The sequence below is a fragment of the Seriola dumerili genome, unplaced genomic scaffold, assembly GCF_002260705.1.
Source record: "Seriola dumerili isolate Sdu_G_001 unplaced genomic scaffold, Sdu_1.0 BDQW01000017.1, whole genome shotgun sequence".
In the NCBI taxonomy this organism is placed as follows: Eukaryota; Metazoa; Chordata; class Actinopteri; order Carangiformes; family Carangidae; genus Seriola; species Seriola dumerili.
In genome coordinates, this window is record NW_019174272.1 from 15382789 (window position 1) to 15399716 (window position 16928).

Below are 16928 nucleotides of genomic sequence, written 5' to 3' on the forward strand. Positions count from 1 at the left end.
TTACAGGTAATTCAAAATGAAGAGAACTATTGATTGTTTTTTGATCAAGAAAAATACTGCAGTGATGGATACAGCTGTCCCCGACCTTGAGAGGCCCCGCCCACACTTGAAATCATAAGTAAGCAAGTAACTGCTCCCCCACCCCCAAACAAGATATGATAAAATGCTCAACATTTTGCATCGCATTTTGATTCAATGTGTTGGAGTATTTCAGGCTATTAAACCTAAAACTGTTTAATGATTTATACTAGTGGATATTTAGGTGCTAAGGGTGAGTTGTGGTTTAAACATCTGCCTCAGGGAAACTATTTACAACCACTGATAAGGACCACTCTATGGGCATGTGTAGGGGGGCAGCCGGAGGTAACAGAGGTAGAGAAGTGGTAATTTATGTGTAAACACTAACTGTCTTCTTTTTGGCGCGCTGAGTTTTAGGTTTCACTTAGGGTCGGAGTCAGACGGGAAGGAGGAAGCCAGCAGAGCCAACCAGAAGACGACAAAACGCCCGTGCACATTTCTTTGTTTGTATCTATATAAATACACTGGATCAGGGAAAGTTAGGTCATCAGACTGTGGACTGACCAACACTTGTTATTGGTTAGGGAAATACACATCTGATCCAGAATTCTGTATTTGTTCATTGCTTGCTGAAAAGATTTACTAAACAAATTTAACTAAACTCTTTGGTGTGGACATTCACTGGTCTTTTGAGTATTTTGAACACTGCACACACCCCGTGGGGGGGTGAGAGTTTTTTCCTCCAAACAGCAAAAAGCTCCTTCAAATGTAGAATTCTGATTGCATAAAACACCATCTAACCCCAATCCTAGCATAATGAAGCATATGAATCATAATAAATAAAAGCATAATGAAATTAATACAATTATGCAATTATAAAAAAAAGCATGGTGAAAAAACCTGGTGCAACTAAATGAAAAAGTTTGGTGCACCAGTGCAAACAATGTAAAAATATATTATGTTATCATAACAGGCTGAACCAATGGGGGCTACAGAGCTACAACACTAAACCTCAAGTAGTAATGAATAAAGTTTTCTTTTAAATTATTGCAGGATGTTGGTTTTCTTTGATGAGAAACGTTGAGCATTCTGTGAAATTGGAACATAGAGTGGTGAAAAAAATCTATGCTAATGACAATACAGCAACATATTCACAAAGAAATGTAGTTACAGTGATGACAGGTTTCGGACTTTGGGATAATATCATGATGTCTTAGATAAAAACGGACCATACATATGGTGCAGTTTGGGGCTGTTAAATGATATTTATACAATAGTTAGTTCCGACCAAGTAATTTGATTGGACGAGAGTCATTCCATGAGTGCTGATAGAGTATAACAGCACTGGGACTTTTAACTACATGTATCACTCTGCTTTACAGGTGTTCTGTATTTCCAGAAATAACATTTGAATTAAATGATGTCTGGTCATCAGAAGAGGATGAAGGGAAAACACCTGGCTACTTCAGCACACACCTGAGGTAACGTGTAGACAAAGTAGCAAGCTAGTTTGCACTGTGCAGGTCAGGAAAACGTTTATGTGTTGCTTAGCAACAGTCCAGTATCAGTCGAGCTGCAGAACTATTTGTGTTGGCATGGCCAAATAAATGATTAAATAAACAAACAAATCATAATCTGTAGTTGCTTATTTTACTAATATGGCACTTTGTCACTTGTGTGTTGCCTTGCAATGATTAAATTTGCATCAGTTGTTGAATCACATACTTCAAAATCCCAAAAGAACGCCCTCTTACAATGCTGCCATCTTGCCTTTGATATCAGAGAAATTCCACATCTGTGGACCATTCAGAGCAGTTTACCGTCCCTCTCTATGTGCCTGTCATTCACAGTGTGCAAAGCTGCAATATGCCTGTGCTCACTGGCCAATCACAACATGTAATCAACCCTCACTGATCCAAGTCCACTTTGTTTTGTGTATTTGTGCATGATCAGTAAAGTCAGAATATCATCCCCCCATTACACACCACTCCATCCCCCTAAATTCATTCAGTTCCTGTGGGTACTTCACTGACCAATGTTGATTGATGTGCCATCCACAGAAGAGGTGCTGCCATAACCCTCAACAGTAGGGTGAGTTGTAGTTGGTTTTTTGTTTTTTACTGTGACATTACATTACATCTCGTCTCACATAGCCAGAGCTCTCGCCACAGCCCCATGCCAGTGCTGGAGAATGGTACAGAATGGTAAATGCTATAGGGGAAGAAAAGCTCTGCTTGTCCCTAATTTCTTTAAACCAACTGTTCTCGGCGCACTGAGCCCAGGATACAGTGACAGTGTCTCTGCAAAATAGTGTCGGAGGAGGAACTTGTTTTGTCATTCAAAAGGGTGATTCCCTGCAAAGAAAACGCCTCAAAAAACAGCAAAGACATGTCGACTGTGGGATTGCATATGAGCCAGATCTTCATCTAAACTTTTTGAAAATGATTTTGAAAATGTAACAGACACAGGAAGAGGAAAAGGAGGAGAATGCCACCTGAAATAAGTACCCAATAGCATGCGGATACCTACAGCCTGCATCCAGTGAGTAGGACTACATTAGACCTCACCTCTCCCAGTCCCTGTCAATAGTAAGCCCAGTAGTAGTTGTATCACTTTTAATGGTTAATTAAAAATAGAAAAAAAAGAACCATCTGCAAAAATCAAGATCAAGTCTAAGAAGTTTCCTTCAGGAAACACTCTTCCTGAAGCCAAAGACCAATGACCTCTTGCGTCATTTAGACCGGAGGATATACTGACCTACTGTAATGTCATTAGCCAGCTGCACATTTTATGTTATAATATCAAACCTAGGAAAGAAAAGCAATGAGAAACTTTGCTCCCCTTCTGTCTGAATGTAGACTCAGAGGTCTGAGTCTGATCAGCCACCTTTATGGTTTAAACAGATGCATATTTTCCTATTCACTATGATGAATGATAATCAGTTCAACAGGCACCAGTGGCAAATAAGCTCTCCATCTCTGTCTGCTTCTCTCAGACACACAAACACATGAACATACACCATCATGTCCTGCAAAATATTCACATGTTGTCACTGTGCACCATCATTCAGTCTCTTAAAAACATTATGTTGTAGGAGGCTTTTTCCCTCTAAGATTCTTTAAATTCTTCTTTAGCAGAAAGGCCCATTTATAGCAAATGGCCCAAGCTGATTCCCATTGCACTGACTTCTGGAAATGGTCTGCTTCACGTTGTTTCACCACAAAAGTCCCGTCCTGAATGAGAGCATGGGCTATCTTCTTATCTAAATAAGCACAGGAAATTTTGCCAAATATATATGGCATCTTTGATATCTAAGCTCCCATGAGCCTTTGCCGACAACAATAAAAGACTGGTTCTCTTAATGGGAAAATCTTTCCTCATTCCTCAGCGCCCCATCTACACACACCACCACACTACAGCTGAAACTGCAGTTTCAATGCAAACACTCTCTCCTCCTGGTGAGGAGGAGACACAACAAATCAGATGGAGCTAAAACAAAACAGTGCTGCATATTTCAGGTTTCTTAGAGGTTTAAGTACATAATGCTGTTTTTCAGAGATGTCATTACTATTAATACTGCTCCGTCTTCTGATAAAAGCATCTGCTGCTCAGAAATAGTAAAACTGAAAAACAGGGAAGTTAGAAAGTGGTCTCCTTCACCACTCAACAATAACAGCCACTAATGTTGGTGTAACAATAAGCATATCCAATTAGAACCACAACTTTTCAGAGTTTGTATCTTTGTATCTAGCGTTTGTATCTACCACTTTTTCTGACATTTGATTCATTTGTGTTCTGTATAGTTTTGTAAGTTTTTGATATCAGTGCCAACACAGCACAGAACTGCTGCTCAACCAGTAAAGTGGCTGGGCCAGTTTATCTGTCAGAATTAGCTTCATCACGTTACAGTACCACCAAATATATTATGTTTGAGGTGAGGTGCAGTGCTATATGTAAGTTTTTGCTATAGCTACATAGCTAATGTAAGCATTAACAACTGGTTATTTACCAGTCTAGAAAAAATGTTCAGAGTTCAGCATCAAACTTCATTCCTTTACTCACCAACAGCTGTCTCCAGAGGTGGAAAACAAAACCAATGTTATTTAAAAAGTTATCTTATTTTGCATTGCATTTTGAATGACCGTAGTGTCCAGTCTGCCCTGAGTTCAGCATGAGAGGAGGAAGAAGATTCTAACCTGTTGTCTTGGAAACGCATCCCCATCACCACCACATACTCCCAGGAGGAGAGAAAACTTACATAGAGCACCTTTTAAAAAAATTCAGGAATCTTTATCAAAGACCATTGTTTATGTTATAAATGTATTTTTAAAAAAACTAAATAACAGCCAACATATCATCATTATTTAACTCTTAAATATTGAGTGTACTGGTATCTCCCTCAAAATGTAATTATTTGTCTTGCTTAGTGGTTTGATGCTCAATTAAAATATAGTCTACAGTTAGAAATGTTTCTTGACTTAGACCAGTAAATGAGTCCATTGACTTGGGTTAATCTGCAGCCATTTTGAGAATCATTTAACTCAGTGTGTGATTCAGCTGTTTACTAAACCAACATCAAAAATATTGACCAGACTAAAACGTACCTTTTCATGACAGTAACAGCAGCAAATCTCTCTTAAACTCAGGGCCTGTCCTTTCTCATCATTTTGTGCTGCCTGTCTTTCCTGTTCGGAATGTCTCTCTCCTGCATCTTGATGCTCTCTGCCTGGACATCTTCACCTTTCTCCTTCCTGGCTAAGAAGTTTTAGGATTATTCTTCTGAGCTGACACTAAGACATATCAAATGTGCAGTATCGAAGTAAAATATCTAAAAATCACTTTGAACAAAAAATATTTATGATTGAGCAACAATGGCACACTCCGATGACAATGCAGAATACTGAATTACCTGCCTAACCATTTATAAACTTTCCTGGCTCATCGTCTGGACTGTAGTTGAAGCACAGGGGAGGAACTTGGTGGAACTTCAGTCTTGAGGAGTTATAGCTGTTGTAGTTGTAGCATGAACAGCCGAAAGTGCACATACATCGCATTGTGTAATTCGTTTTTTTACTTGCTGCTGCTGCCTCTTAAGCTTCATGCGGAAGTTTCCACACACGTCTGCGCATGCCTGCAATGCGTGCAGTATCATAACTGATCTCAGAGCGCTAGTCAAGGACAGCTCGACAAGCACACTTTGGTTATAGCTAAAGGTTTATTTCTTTCAGTGTTATTTAGAACCAAAGACTTGCCCATAAGCAAATGTATTATATGAACATAGGCTATTTTTTTCTAATTTTCCATATATGAAGCATATATATATATATACTGTATATAAAATAAGACACAGCTTATATGTAAAAATTATATGTAAAATCTATTAGAAATATGTTATCTTGTGTATGTATAATTACATTGTAGACATATGTTACATAAATGTTGGGACATTCAAGGTGGTGGAGACAACATTTCTTCTGTTCTACAGACAAAATCTCACTTCCCTACAGTTCCTCACTGTTCACACCTGGAGTCAATCCTTCCCCGTGACCTCACTGACCAGTTAGTGTTGGTTAGTGTGTGACATGTGACCCCCAGGGACAAAACCATATCTCCTTATTTGTTCTTTCTCTTCCCTCGTTTGCCTGCTCAGGAGCAGCAGCTTCTTTCTTCCTCTCGTCTCTTCGAGGAGCAACCAGGGTCCCAGCCCCAGGTCAGCACAAGGCTACTTGGAACAACAGCTTTCCTGCAGGCCTGCTCACAGCAGTCTCTCCCTCACTCTGCTTTTCAACACAGAGTGAACAAGTTAACTTCAGTGCCAGCAGCTACAACACAAAGTGTGCCAGCTGATTTTCCAAGCAACAGGAACCACAGCAGAGTTAGTGTGGAACAGCTAAGTCTGTAAGAAGAACAAAGAGGAAACCAGCTAACCTTCTCAGCCAGACAGGACTTCACTCCACCAGGAAGCCACCCAACTCACTGGACTCTTCAACAATACTGGAAAGGACCTCTTTGTTTTGTTCCAAGGACTGGGTAATGTTAACTGAATGGGTATAACCTCACCTAGCATAGCACAGCTAAGTAGCAGAACTCTTAACCTTTGATAATGTACATGTTGGTTAATGTCTTGTTGTAACATTTGCTTAGGTTGTGGTTAGTCACACAGTTAATTGGGTATTTGTATGTTCACAAACATACCTGTAGTATGTCTCAGTTCTACAACATGCATGTACTGTAGCTAACCTTCTCCCTCTAACCTGGTACCCTTAGACTACATGAGCCATGATAACAAAGACACTCACACCATCCCTCCCCCACACAAAAGGTGGTTCCTTTGTTTACCGCCATCTTGTGGCCTTGTTCAGACCATGTGGTCACAGCGACCATTTTGAATTGGTCATCTTGCCTTTGTCTGTGTCCCCCACAGACACACACCCATACACACACACACCCCTTATTATTTAATATGAATGTTTTTAATATTAATATTTTCTTAATGTATGATAGCCAATAAATTGATAAACAACCAAAGGTCCAACATATGGTTTCCGGCTCGTGAGGCAGAGCATAGGCCGAACATAAATATATATCCATCCCAGAGCCTGTTAGTATATGTCGATATATACAGTTGTCAGTTGTCCAGTAGGGTCCAAAAGAGGCACTTTCCCAGAATGGGAAGATAGACATTAAAATTAACTAGAAAATTCCTGGAGAAATTTTGAATCTGTCTGCTGCTTGGTGAGTGTACTTCACTCCTCACGTTTCAGTCTGTACAAAGGACATTACTTTCAGTTTCATTCATGTCGTAGAGACTTATCCCTACACTGACCTGGCCAAAATGACCTCACAATCATGGTTTTTAATCAAAATTGTCCTCACAATTATAGAAAGACATGTACACACACGTAGAGAACCACACATCAACACACACACACATGTACACGAAAATAAACTGTGTTGATTTGCCTTAGAGTTGCTCTCATACCTGAGTTAAAGGGGTAAGAATTACTGAGTCTAATTAGCCAATCAGAATCACTTTGTATTGCAATCAATGGGAGAGGTTGAGGGTACTCACATTACTTCCTCAAAAACCATAAAGGATATCAGAATGAGACCAAAACTGGGTGATAGAAAAAATAAAAAAAACTCTACATTTTCAATATAAAATAGTTAATTAAAGTTGGGAATTGTGGAATTTAAAAAGAGTTTGACTTTTTTTGAGGGAAATTTTCAGGGATGGCAGTTAGAGTTTGCAATTGGCTCCGAATAGCGAGTGGAGCTGTGCCTAAAGTAAGACAGCAGACATCGCTGAAGATGTAATAAACATCACAATCCCCTATACTAAAGTCACAACAACACCACACCAAGCCAGCAAGAGAGAGGGAGAGAAAGAGAAGCTACTGCTAAGCTGCTAAGCTAAAGTAACTAGCACATCTGAACAGCACAGTGAAAGCGCTGGAGCACAACTAGTGTAAGTTTAAATGTACAGCAGCTAGTTAGACATTGTGATGAAAAAACAGCAACATTAACTGTGTTCAGATAGTGCAGCAATAAACTTTACCAGTAACCGAAACTGACTAGAGATGGGATACCACACTGACGTCAGCACATCAACATGTGAACGGGCCACTACTATAAGTGAAAAGACATCAGTAGAAGTAAATCACAGTGTAAAAATGTTCTCAGATAAAAGTACAAAGTAAGTCAGTTAAAATGTTTCTGAGTAAAAGTATTACTGCGTTACATTTGAAAATGGGGAGGGAGGGTTAACCATATAATAATATGAATGATGATGAAACTATAAAATTAAAGAACATCTTTAGGTTACCAGCTATATCAGTTCCCAGGTTAGAACAGCAATGAAATCAACCAATTAATTGTTAGACACTTTGGAGCCTGAGCATACACCTGATAATAACTAATATACTCAGCTGGCAATTTATTATTAAAATAGTTTCAGACAGTTGTTGATTCAATTGATCACTGTGGAGGATGTAGTGTATATTACATTATACAGAGGTGTTTCTGTTATTTAGCCTTCCTTCAGTGATAAAAATGGGCTGGTGGGGGTGAAGGGTGGGGGTGGTGATGGTGGTGGTGTGTGTGTGTATTGCAGTCTATGGGAGAGCTACTATGATGGTTGAACAGTTCCTTTAGCTCAAAGCTCAAAGTAAATTCAATATGTCTGCTGCTGTATTTACTGTTGTACTGTCCAGTCTGAACTTCAATCTCTCTCTATGAGCACCAATTTGTAAACAGCTTTCTGCCTGTGTGTATGTCTGTGTGTATGTATGTCTATGTGTGTCTGTGTTTGTCAACTTCAAAGAGGTCAAAGAGTCTCTTAACGAGCTGGTTCAAACGCCTGTGTAAAGCTGAAAAACACAGAGCTTACTCAGATCTGGGTGTGATTTTGGCTTAGCGGGCTTCTCAAACTACTGCTATTTGAACCATGATCTTCATGCACTGCATATCTGATTTTGGCATTTCTAGAGCCAAAAAGGTGGACACAGGAGCAAATTACAAAAAAATGTCACTTATGCATTTCTCAGGAAATTAGCTCCTGAAATTGTATTGCAGTTAATGGAAGAGGTGGAGGGTACTCCCATCGCTTTGAGGCTCAAGTTCAAATTCTGTAAGTCTCTGTGTTAAGGTAGACACATTCTATGAAACAGGACAAATTTTTCTATCGAGGAAGCCGTGATGTGTGATGACTGAAATATGTGGCCGTAAGGACAAGTTCACAAAATATTTTTCAGAGGAGTTCCAGAGCTTCTCCCACTCTGGACAGGCCATGCAATACACACCCATTATAAAGTCTGAAACTGAAAATGACACAAAACGTGTAATGTGTATCAAAGCTGAAGTTTACATGATTTTAACATCAGTTTTTATCAATCTTCCCAGATGTTCTGAAAAGCATAGAGTGAGTGGCTTTGACCCACAGTGGCTGGAGAGATAATGAAAATATAATTATTATTATATATAATTAAATAATCAATATTTTTATATTAACTATTGTAGATAATTACATGCAATGTGCAAACTCTCAGAGAATTATCACCAACTGCAGTTCCCCCCAAGTCAGTGGAGCTTTTTAGTGTCTTTCTGCACACTGTTTTGGTTTTACACCCTGCATCTTTACTGTTGGTTCAGTACTGTTCGTTCATCTGTATTGGTTCAGCCTCACAGCTCTAATCAACCTCATTTCCAGCAGCAAGTAACTGTTTTCAGTAAAAAAGCTCTGATAAACTCACTACCTGCTCAACATCAAACACCAGACAGGTACAGTTAGAGACCTGCTGGTGAACACGGTGGAGCAATCAGCAAGCTGAGGCAGTGACTGAACTTTCAAATTAAGACACTTACATGTAGCACCTCATAAATAACATGGTTGTCGTTGTGACACAGTTTGTAAACAGGAGACAGCAGAGTAACGGCAAGCAGACAAACATCTGAAAGAAGCATCAAAGCAGCAACTTCCAGTCAGGACTTTCACAATAAAACCATAGAGGAAACAGGATGCAGATTGTTGACTGTGATTCTACACCAAAAAGATCATCATATGATCTTTTGGCCAGATCGCCCACCCCTACTATGAATGCAATATCACGTGCCTCATCCCAAATATTCCTACATTTTCCCCACATTTTTCCCCTATAGCAAATGAGCACAAATACTATTATATTCATTTGTACAGCAGATGCAATTAATCTCACATCGCTATACTGCGGATGCACTGCCTGGAGTATAAAGGTTTCCAACTAGAAACACATTTATTTAAATGTTCTTGATATAACATCCACCTGTCTCCTTTACACAACAAACAATACATTCAATTTGATTTATACCCTCAGAATGTGGCAGGGGAGTGGGGGCATTTTTAAGACTGAACCTGCATCATATAGAACAGCAGAAACATGAGGACTGTAATGGATTAACAATGGACAAAAATGTACACAAAATGTGAAAAAGGAGACTCAGTCACTTGAGCACAAGTCTGAAGCCATTGGTATTCTCACACAGAGGGAATGTGTCTGGTGCATGTGCTGATGTCTCATTTGGCAGGCCAGAGGAACACTGTGATGGTGACTAACCCTGAGGGACATCTCTGAGATGAGAGGGAAAACCAGTATGCTCCACACATGAATACATTAATGAATTACACACCATATGCACCAAGTTATAGCAGGATCCACATCCAAAAAAAAACAGCAATGCAGACTGTTCTGACAACATCTGGCCAACAAGACCTTGATAAATAATTTTAGCGGGAACTACTACGTGGTGCAGGCCTCAAGGCCAGTGATATCAAGAGCTCCCAAACATTAATTAATATTTTAATTAATTATACAACATTATTATTAATATTAAAAACTAATATTCAACCTACCTCATCAAAGCCACTGTCCTCCTTCTTGAAAGCTGCAAAGAGAAAGGGAGAGAGAGTCAGGCACTGGCTATATTGTCTTCTTTTCAAGAATAAACAAAATTTAAAAAAAGTCTAATGGTTGAGATGCAGCTCTGCACGCAACCTTGTCAATGTGCCGAAATTTGTCAGGAATTCATTCTGTGCTCATTAAAGCGGTGCGGGCCTTGGTTTGGTTTGAGCTGGTGACAACTCACTTTTCTCATGGAGTTTCATTAGGAGGGGGTATGAGAGAGAGAGAGAGAGAGAGAGAGAGACAGCTCATTTTATCATATTTCATGTCAAGAACTTTCTACACTGTTTAACCTGTGATGTCACAGTTAGTTAATCCTCCATGGATTCAGGCGGCTCACATTTGGGTGGTATTTACAGAATGATATCATGTCTGCATACACTCAACCTCCTGAGATCACAGCCTCAACATATAATGGTTGTGAAAAGCCTTCAACATAGAAAAAAAACCTGTTGACCTTGATTTAAGAATACTTTATCACAGATGCTGTTTCCACACTATCTAGATGAAAATTTATTTTGATGAATATTAGAGCTGTAATGACTTATAATAGTAATAAATTAGTCAACCGGCAGAAAATTAATTAGCAACTATTTTGATAATTGATTAATATTTTTTGTCATTTTTTAAGAACAGTGTTTCCCATACATTGATTTATTTGTGGCGGCTCACCACAATATCAAGATTGAGCACCACATATTGATTTATTGATTTAAAATTTTACTATTTCAAATAGGGTTGAACAATAAACAAAACATTATTGAAATGACAAAACAGGGCCAAGTGCAATATCCAAATTGCAGGAACTGCAGTTTTTTGATAAAGGTAAAATGTTTTAAAACAGACTATAAATAAAGCATGTGGAGCTACAGAGATTCTTCAAGACCCAACAAATATCAAATTATCATCTTTTTTTTTTCAGTGAAAATTAAATAAAAAATGACCATTCACCCAGACCATTCACACAACTGCAATGTCACAATATGATTTTTTTTGCATATTGTTGCCCTAATTTCAAATAAATTCACATTGATTCGCTGAGCCCCTCCCCTCCCTCTCTCTTTCTCTCACAAACACATTGACAACAGAGCTGTCTGTAATAGTCGGACTGGCCATCAGAGACACCGGGAGAAGTCCTGCCACATCGGTGGGCTATCGACTCATAGTCAGATAATCCATAAAGTTTTTACCATCCCTTTCTGTCTCTCTCTCAAAAATCTCTTCTTCCAGAGTATGCATATGTTGCAACAAGGAAGTGTTGTACTTTGGTAGGTATATGATCCCAAACAAACCCAGACAAATAAAAATACTGATTACAGCCAGTACTTAGATGATAATGACCTGACAGTGATCCCACTTTTACCCTTACATGTGATCTGTATCTGGATAATGATCTGATCACAGGCTTTTACATTTGGTATTAATAAGTTTCATCTTTGTCTTGATTCTGCCATGACTGTGATCAGATCTCAATATGCAAATGAGACGTGGAGCTGCAGACCTGTCAACAAACATGTCACGTCCCAGGTCAAGGGAATGTAATGCAGGATACTCGAACAACAGACAACCAAGGCTAACCATATTAATTCTACTAATGTTACTTATACTGGTTATCAAAGCCACTGGAGAGGCTTGCTAGCACTAGTGTTACAACAGTTTCCCCTGTATGTCACGTGACCCTCGTCTTGCACATCTCAGGGACCCAGAGAAGAGATGCTGCTGTACAGGCACTATTTGCCTCTGCAGGGGAGGGGCTTGCCTGCAGCTTTTTGACAGGAAGCTTGAGATAGCACACACAGAGAAAAAGGGGTATCATTTTTGTACGCATAGTAAATTTTTCAGAAAGGTACCCTGTAAAGTACTGAAATAGTCCTTAGGGGGATAACTGTGAACCTTTGTTGAATTTTAAAGGTACAAAATCATTGCTGACAGCAAAGGGTACATAGTTGTACTTTTAAGAAGATGAAGGTTCAGGCAGATGATGCTGCAAATCAGTGATTAAGAAGAGTTGGGTTTGTTGTAATAAAACAGGCAGCAATTTCCATTCAAGTCTTGGTCTTTGAATAAGTTTATCAGCTTCATTAACAACACAGCTGGGTGTGCATTTTACTGATTTCAGCTAGTCTTTACATTGTTGTAATGGTTTTAATAATGTCGTAGGGTTATGAGGCAGGCTTACAAAGCCAGCATTAAAAGACTGAATTATGTATGTGAATTATGAATTTATATTTCGTAAGTGCACTTTTACTGAACTTTGTTCCCGTTTTGTGTCTGAAAACGAAATTAAATTTTGCTTGGTTGCACTCAGTGATTGGAGAATGTCTCCTTATGTCATGTCCATGAAAAGACATTAGGTTATGTTTAGTTTTGTCTGTCTCGTGACTTTCTGTTTTATTTTGAAAACCTAACTCTCCTCTCGTTTCAGGTAACTTCCTCCTTCCCTTGTGTGTTTCCCACTTGTCTGATTGTCTGCCCCATCCTGATTGTTTCCACCTGTTTCCCATTACTGTGTGTGTGTATATAGTCTGCATTTCCCTTTGTCCTGTGCCAGTTCATCTTGTCATGTTACCAGAGAACCACGCCAGCCACGTTTCCCACGCCAGGTTTTTGAATTCGATACTACGTTTTGCCATAGCCTTGAAGTTTTTGGTTTTCCTCCAAAGAACGATTTTCATTTTGATATTTTGTACATACAGTATATTCCTCTGTTAGAGTGACTTTCTTTTGCTACTTTATTATTAAAATATTATTAATTTGTACTTTGTCTCTGAGTCGTGCATTTGGGTTCACTTCCTAGTTCAGTTGTGACAGTACAAACTGGCTAGCATGAACCCAGCCGACTCAGATCGATTGACAGCAGCCTTTTGCTCCCAAGACACCCGCCTAAGTCAGCAGGAGGAGGAGATGTCCTCTCTGCATAGTGGAGTGAAGGAGCTGGTATACTGTCAGGAGTATTTCAAAGCAGCCATAACCACCCAAGTGAACCTCTTGGCAGCCCAAGTCCATCAAGTTCTTTCTCACCTCACGAAGAATCCGACCTCTCCTGACGCAGTAGCCCCGTCATCTTTGCCAGCTGCAGAAACCTCAGCGGTCCCGGCTCTCCGGGCCGTGGCTCCTCACCTCTCCCCACCAGAAAAGTTTTCCGGTGAGTCTGGTGAATGCCGACCTTTCATCGTTGACTGTGAGATGCATTATGAACACATGCCATCAGACTTTCCTACAGAACGGTCCAAAGTGGCATTTATGATTTCCCATCTCACCGGGAGGGCAAGGGCGTGGGCTACGGCTGAGTGGTCCCATGATTCATGGATCTGTGGATCTCTTGATGAATTCAAACAGGCCCTGAGGAGGGCTTTTGATCCCCTCTCGTCCGACCAAGAGAAAGCACATGAGTTGAGCACTATCAAACAAGGTATGGACTCTGTCTGTGATTATTCCATCCACGTTCGGACCCTAGCCACGGACAGTGGAGGGAATGCCACGGCCCTTTACGATATCTTTCTTAAGGGCCTCTCTGACCAGATTCAGGACCTGTTAGTGCCCCTGGATCTACGTCTGACCTGGACTCCTTGATAACCCTGGCCATAAGAACCGACAACCGTTTGCAGGAGCGTCAACGAAGCCAAACAGTGTCATCAGCTGGTCGCTATCAGGACCGCGCTGCGGTTACTACCCCCGGTCGGCGGAGTTCCTCATGCTCACCATCACCGATTCCACGGAGGAAGGCCTCCTCCTCCTCCGAGGTGGAGGAGCCAATACAGCCGGGAGGAGCCAAATTGTCCCCAGAGGAGCGTCATCGTCGTCTGTAGGAAGTCAGGTGCTCCTATTGCGGGCAGCAAGGTCATCTCCTTGTGGCATGTCCAGCAAAAAGAGCGGGCTCGCCAATAGACAGGAGGGTACTGGTGAGCCGTTTCTCGTTCGCTGAGTTCCCTTCTCGAGCCTTAACAGAGATTAAGGTAAAGCATCGTGACACCACGGTTGGGCTTGGGGCACTCATTGACTCAGGGGCTGATGAGAGCCTCATGGACTGGAGTTTTGCCAAAAGACTTAAATTGAAAGCAGAACAATTATCCCAGCCAATAGAGGCCAGGGCTCTGGATAGGAGTTTGATATTCCGGGTGACTCACAAGACTGAGCCACTAACAGTAATTATTGGTGATCACGATGAACTCATGTACTTTCATTTGTATGATTCTACACAGCACTCTCTTATTCCGGGGTTCCCATGGTTGAAAGAACATAACCCGCACATTGACTGGAGTACTGGGAGGGTTTTGAACTGGGTTGAGAGTTATAAACACAAGTGTTTAAAGCAAAGTTATGACCCAAATGTGAAAACTGTTAATGCTATCTCTGTTAATCTGGACACAGACTCTGAACCTCCCGACCTGACTTCAGTTCCTAGATGTTACCATGATCTGGGTGAGGTGTTTAGCAAGAGTAAGGCTACTTCCCTTCCTCCTCACAGGCCGTACGATTGTCCCATTGACCTGATCCCAGGGGCCCCTATTCCTAAGGGTAGACTGTATTCTATCTCTGGTCCTGAGGAGAAGGCCATGACTGAATACATGAATCTTCCTTAAAGGCTGGCCTTATTCGTCCCTCTTCATCTCCTGCTGGGGCAGGGTTCTTTTTTGTGGGGAAAAAAGATGGTTCTCTCCGGCCATGCATTGACTATGGGCCACTTAATGACATCACTGTTAAAATCGGTACCCTCTGCCACTCATGTCATCAGCCTTCGATCAGCTTCAGCAGGCCAAGATCTTCACCAAACTAGACCTGAGAAACGCCTATCACCTGGTTAGAATCAGAGAGGGGGATGAATGGAAGACAGGCTTTAACACACACAGGGGTCACTATGAATACCTGGTCATGCCATTTGGGTTGACTAACGCCCCCGCTGTTTTCCAAGCCATGATCAATGATGTACTTAGAGACTTTCTGAACCACTTTGTGTATGTCTACTGTTGGGTCTGAGTTCTACCTCATGAGCTGGACACCAAATATGTTGGATTTCGGTTGTCTATCAATATATTGGCTATCATAAATTAAGAAAATATTAACATTAAAAATATTAATAGTAAATAACAACTTTAAAATGAATTAAAGTCCTCGGGGCACCAGCCTAAACTAATAGGCAAAATAGCCAATATGGTTTTAGTCTCAATTTATTACCATTAACCTGGAACTCTGATTAACCATTAGTTTACTAACTATAACCAAATTACCATATCAACAGTAAGTTAAAGTTGAAGGATTGGAATTCTACCAAGTAGAGGTTGGCAATATTCACGCTTGTGCAACATTAAACACACCAGTAGTTATACTTAAAGGCATTTATTTACAATGGAGCAGAGTAAAACACAATGTCTAATCTAGTATATACAGGTGTGTGTATGTGTGTGTGTAGGTGTATGTGTGTGTGTCTGTGGGGACACAGACAAAGGCAAGATGGCGGATTCAAAGTGATCACTGTGACCACATGACCTGAACAAAGAAGACTACACAAGATGGCGGTAAACAAAGAAACTACTCAAAATGGCCGCTGAGACCACCTGGGGTGTGTGAGAGGGAAGGTGTGAGTTTCTTTGTTAGCCTAGCTCATATAATCCAAAGGTACCAGGTTAGAGGGAGGAGGTTAGTTTCATGCAGGTTCTAGAACTGAGACGTACTACTATGTGTGTGAACATACGTGTACCTGATTAACTGTATTACTGACCACAACCTAAGCAAACATCACAACAACCAGACATCAATCAACAAGTACATTAACAAAGTTAATGTACTTCTGCTGCTTAGCTATGCTGTGCTGTGCTATGCTGTGCTGGGAAAGGTTAGGCCCAGTCAGTTAATGTTACCCAGTCCTTGGAACCAACAAAGAGGTCCTTTCCAGTGTTGTTGTAAAGTCCAGTGAGTTGGGAGGCTTCCTGGTGGAGTAAAGTCCTGTCTGGCTGTGTTGCTTTGCTGTTATCTCCTTTGTTCTCCTTGCAGAGTTAGCTGTTCCCCGCTAACTCTGCTATGACTCCTGTTGCTTGGAAAATCAGCTGGCCTTGTGTTGTAGCTGCTGATTCTGAAGAGAATTTGGTTCACTCTCAGTTAATCTGAAGCAGGTCGCTGCTGTTCAGGAGAAGAGTGTTGCAGGCTGCTGTGAGCAGGCTGGGCGAGAGAGCTGGTTTCTCAGGTAGCAGGGCTGACCTGGGCTGGGGCCTTGTTGCCCTTTGAAGAGTCGAGAGCAGAAGCTGCTCTCCAGAGCAAGCCAAGAAAGAAGAGCAAGAGAAGAGGGCCATAGATGTGGTTTTGTTTGGTGACACCCTTGGGGGTCACATGTCACACGCTGACCCACACTGGCTGGCCAGTAAGGTCTGTGGGGGGAAGGGTCGTCCCCAGGTGTGAACGGTGAGGAACTGTGGAGTGTGAGTTTCTTTGTCCAATGGAGCACAGAAACATCTGGTCTCTTGAATGATGAGTCCCAAC

General features: G+C 40.9%; 1 protein-coding gene across 1 annotated transcript in view; it reads right to left on the bottom strand.

Moving 5' to 3' along the window:
• Nucleotides 1-16928, bottom strand: part of LOC111227009 (cyclin-dependent kinase 14) — a 246640-nt gene that overhangs the window by 217254 nt on the left and 12458 nt on the right. The window contains exon 2 of the mRNA XM_022752355.1: nucleotides 10406-10437. Within this exon, the coding sequence (XP_022608076.1) occupies nucleotides 10406-10437 (32 nt within the window). The remainder of the gene's footprint in view (nucleotides 1-10405; nucleotides 10438-16928) is intronic.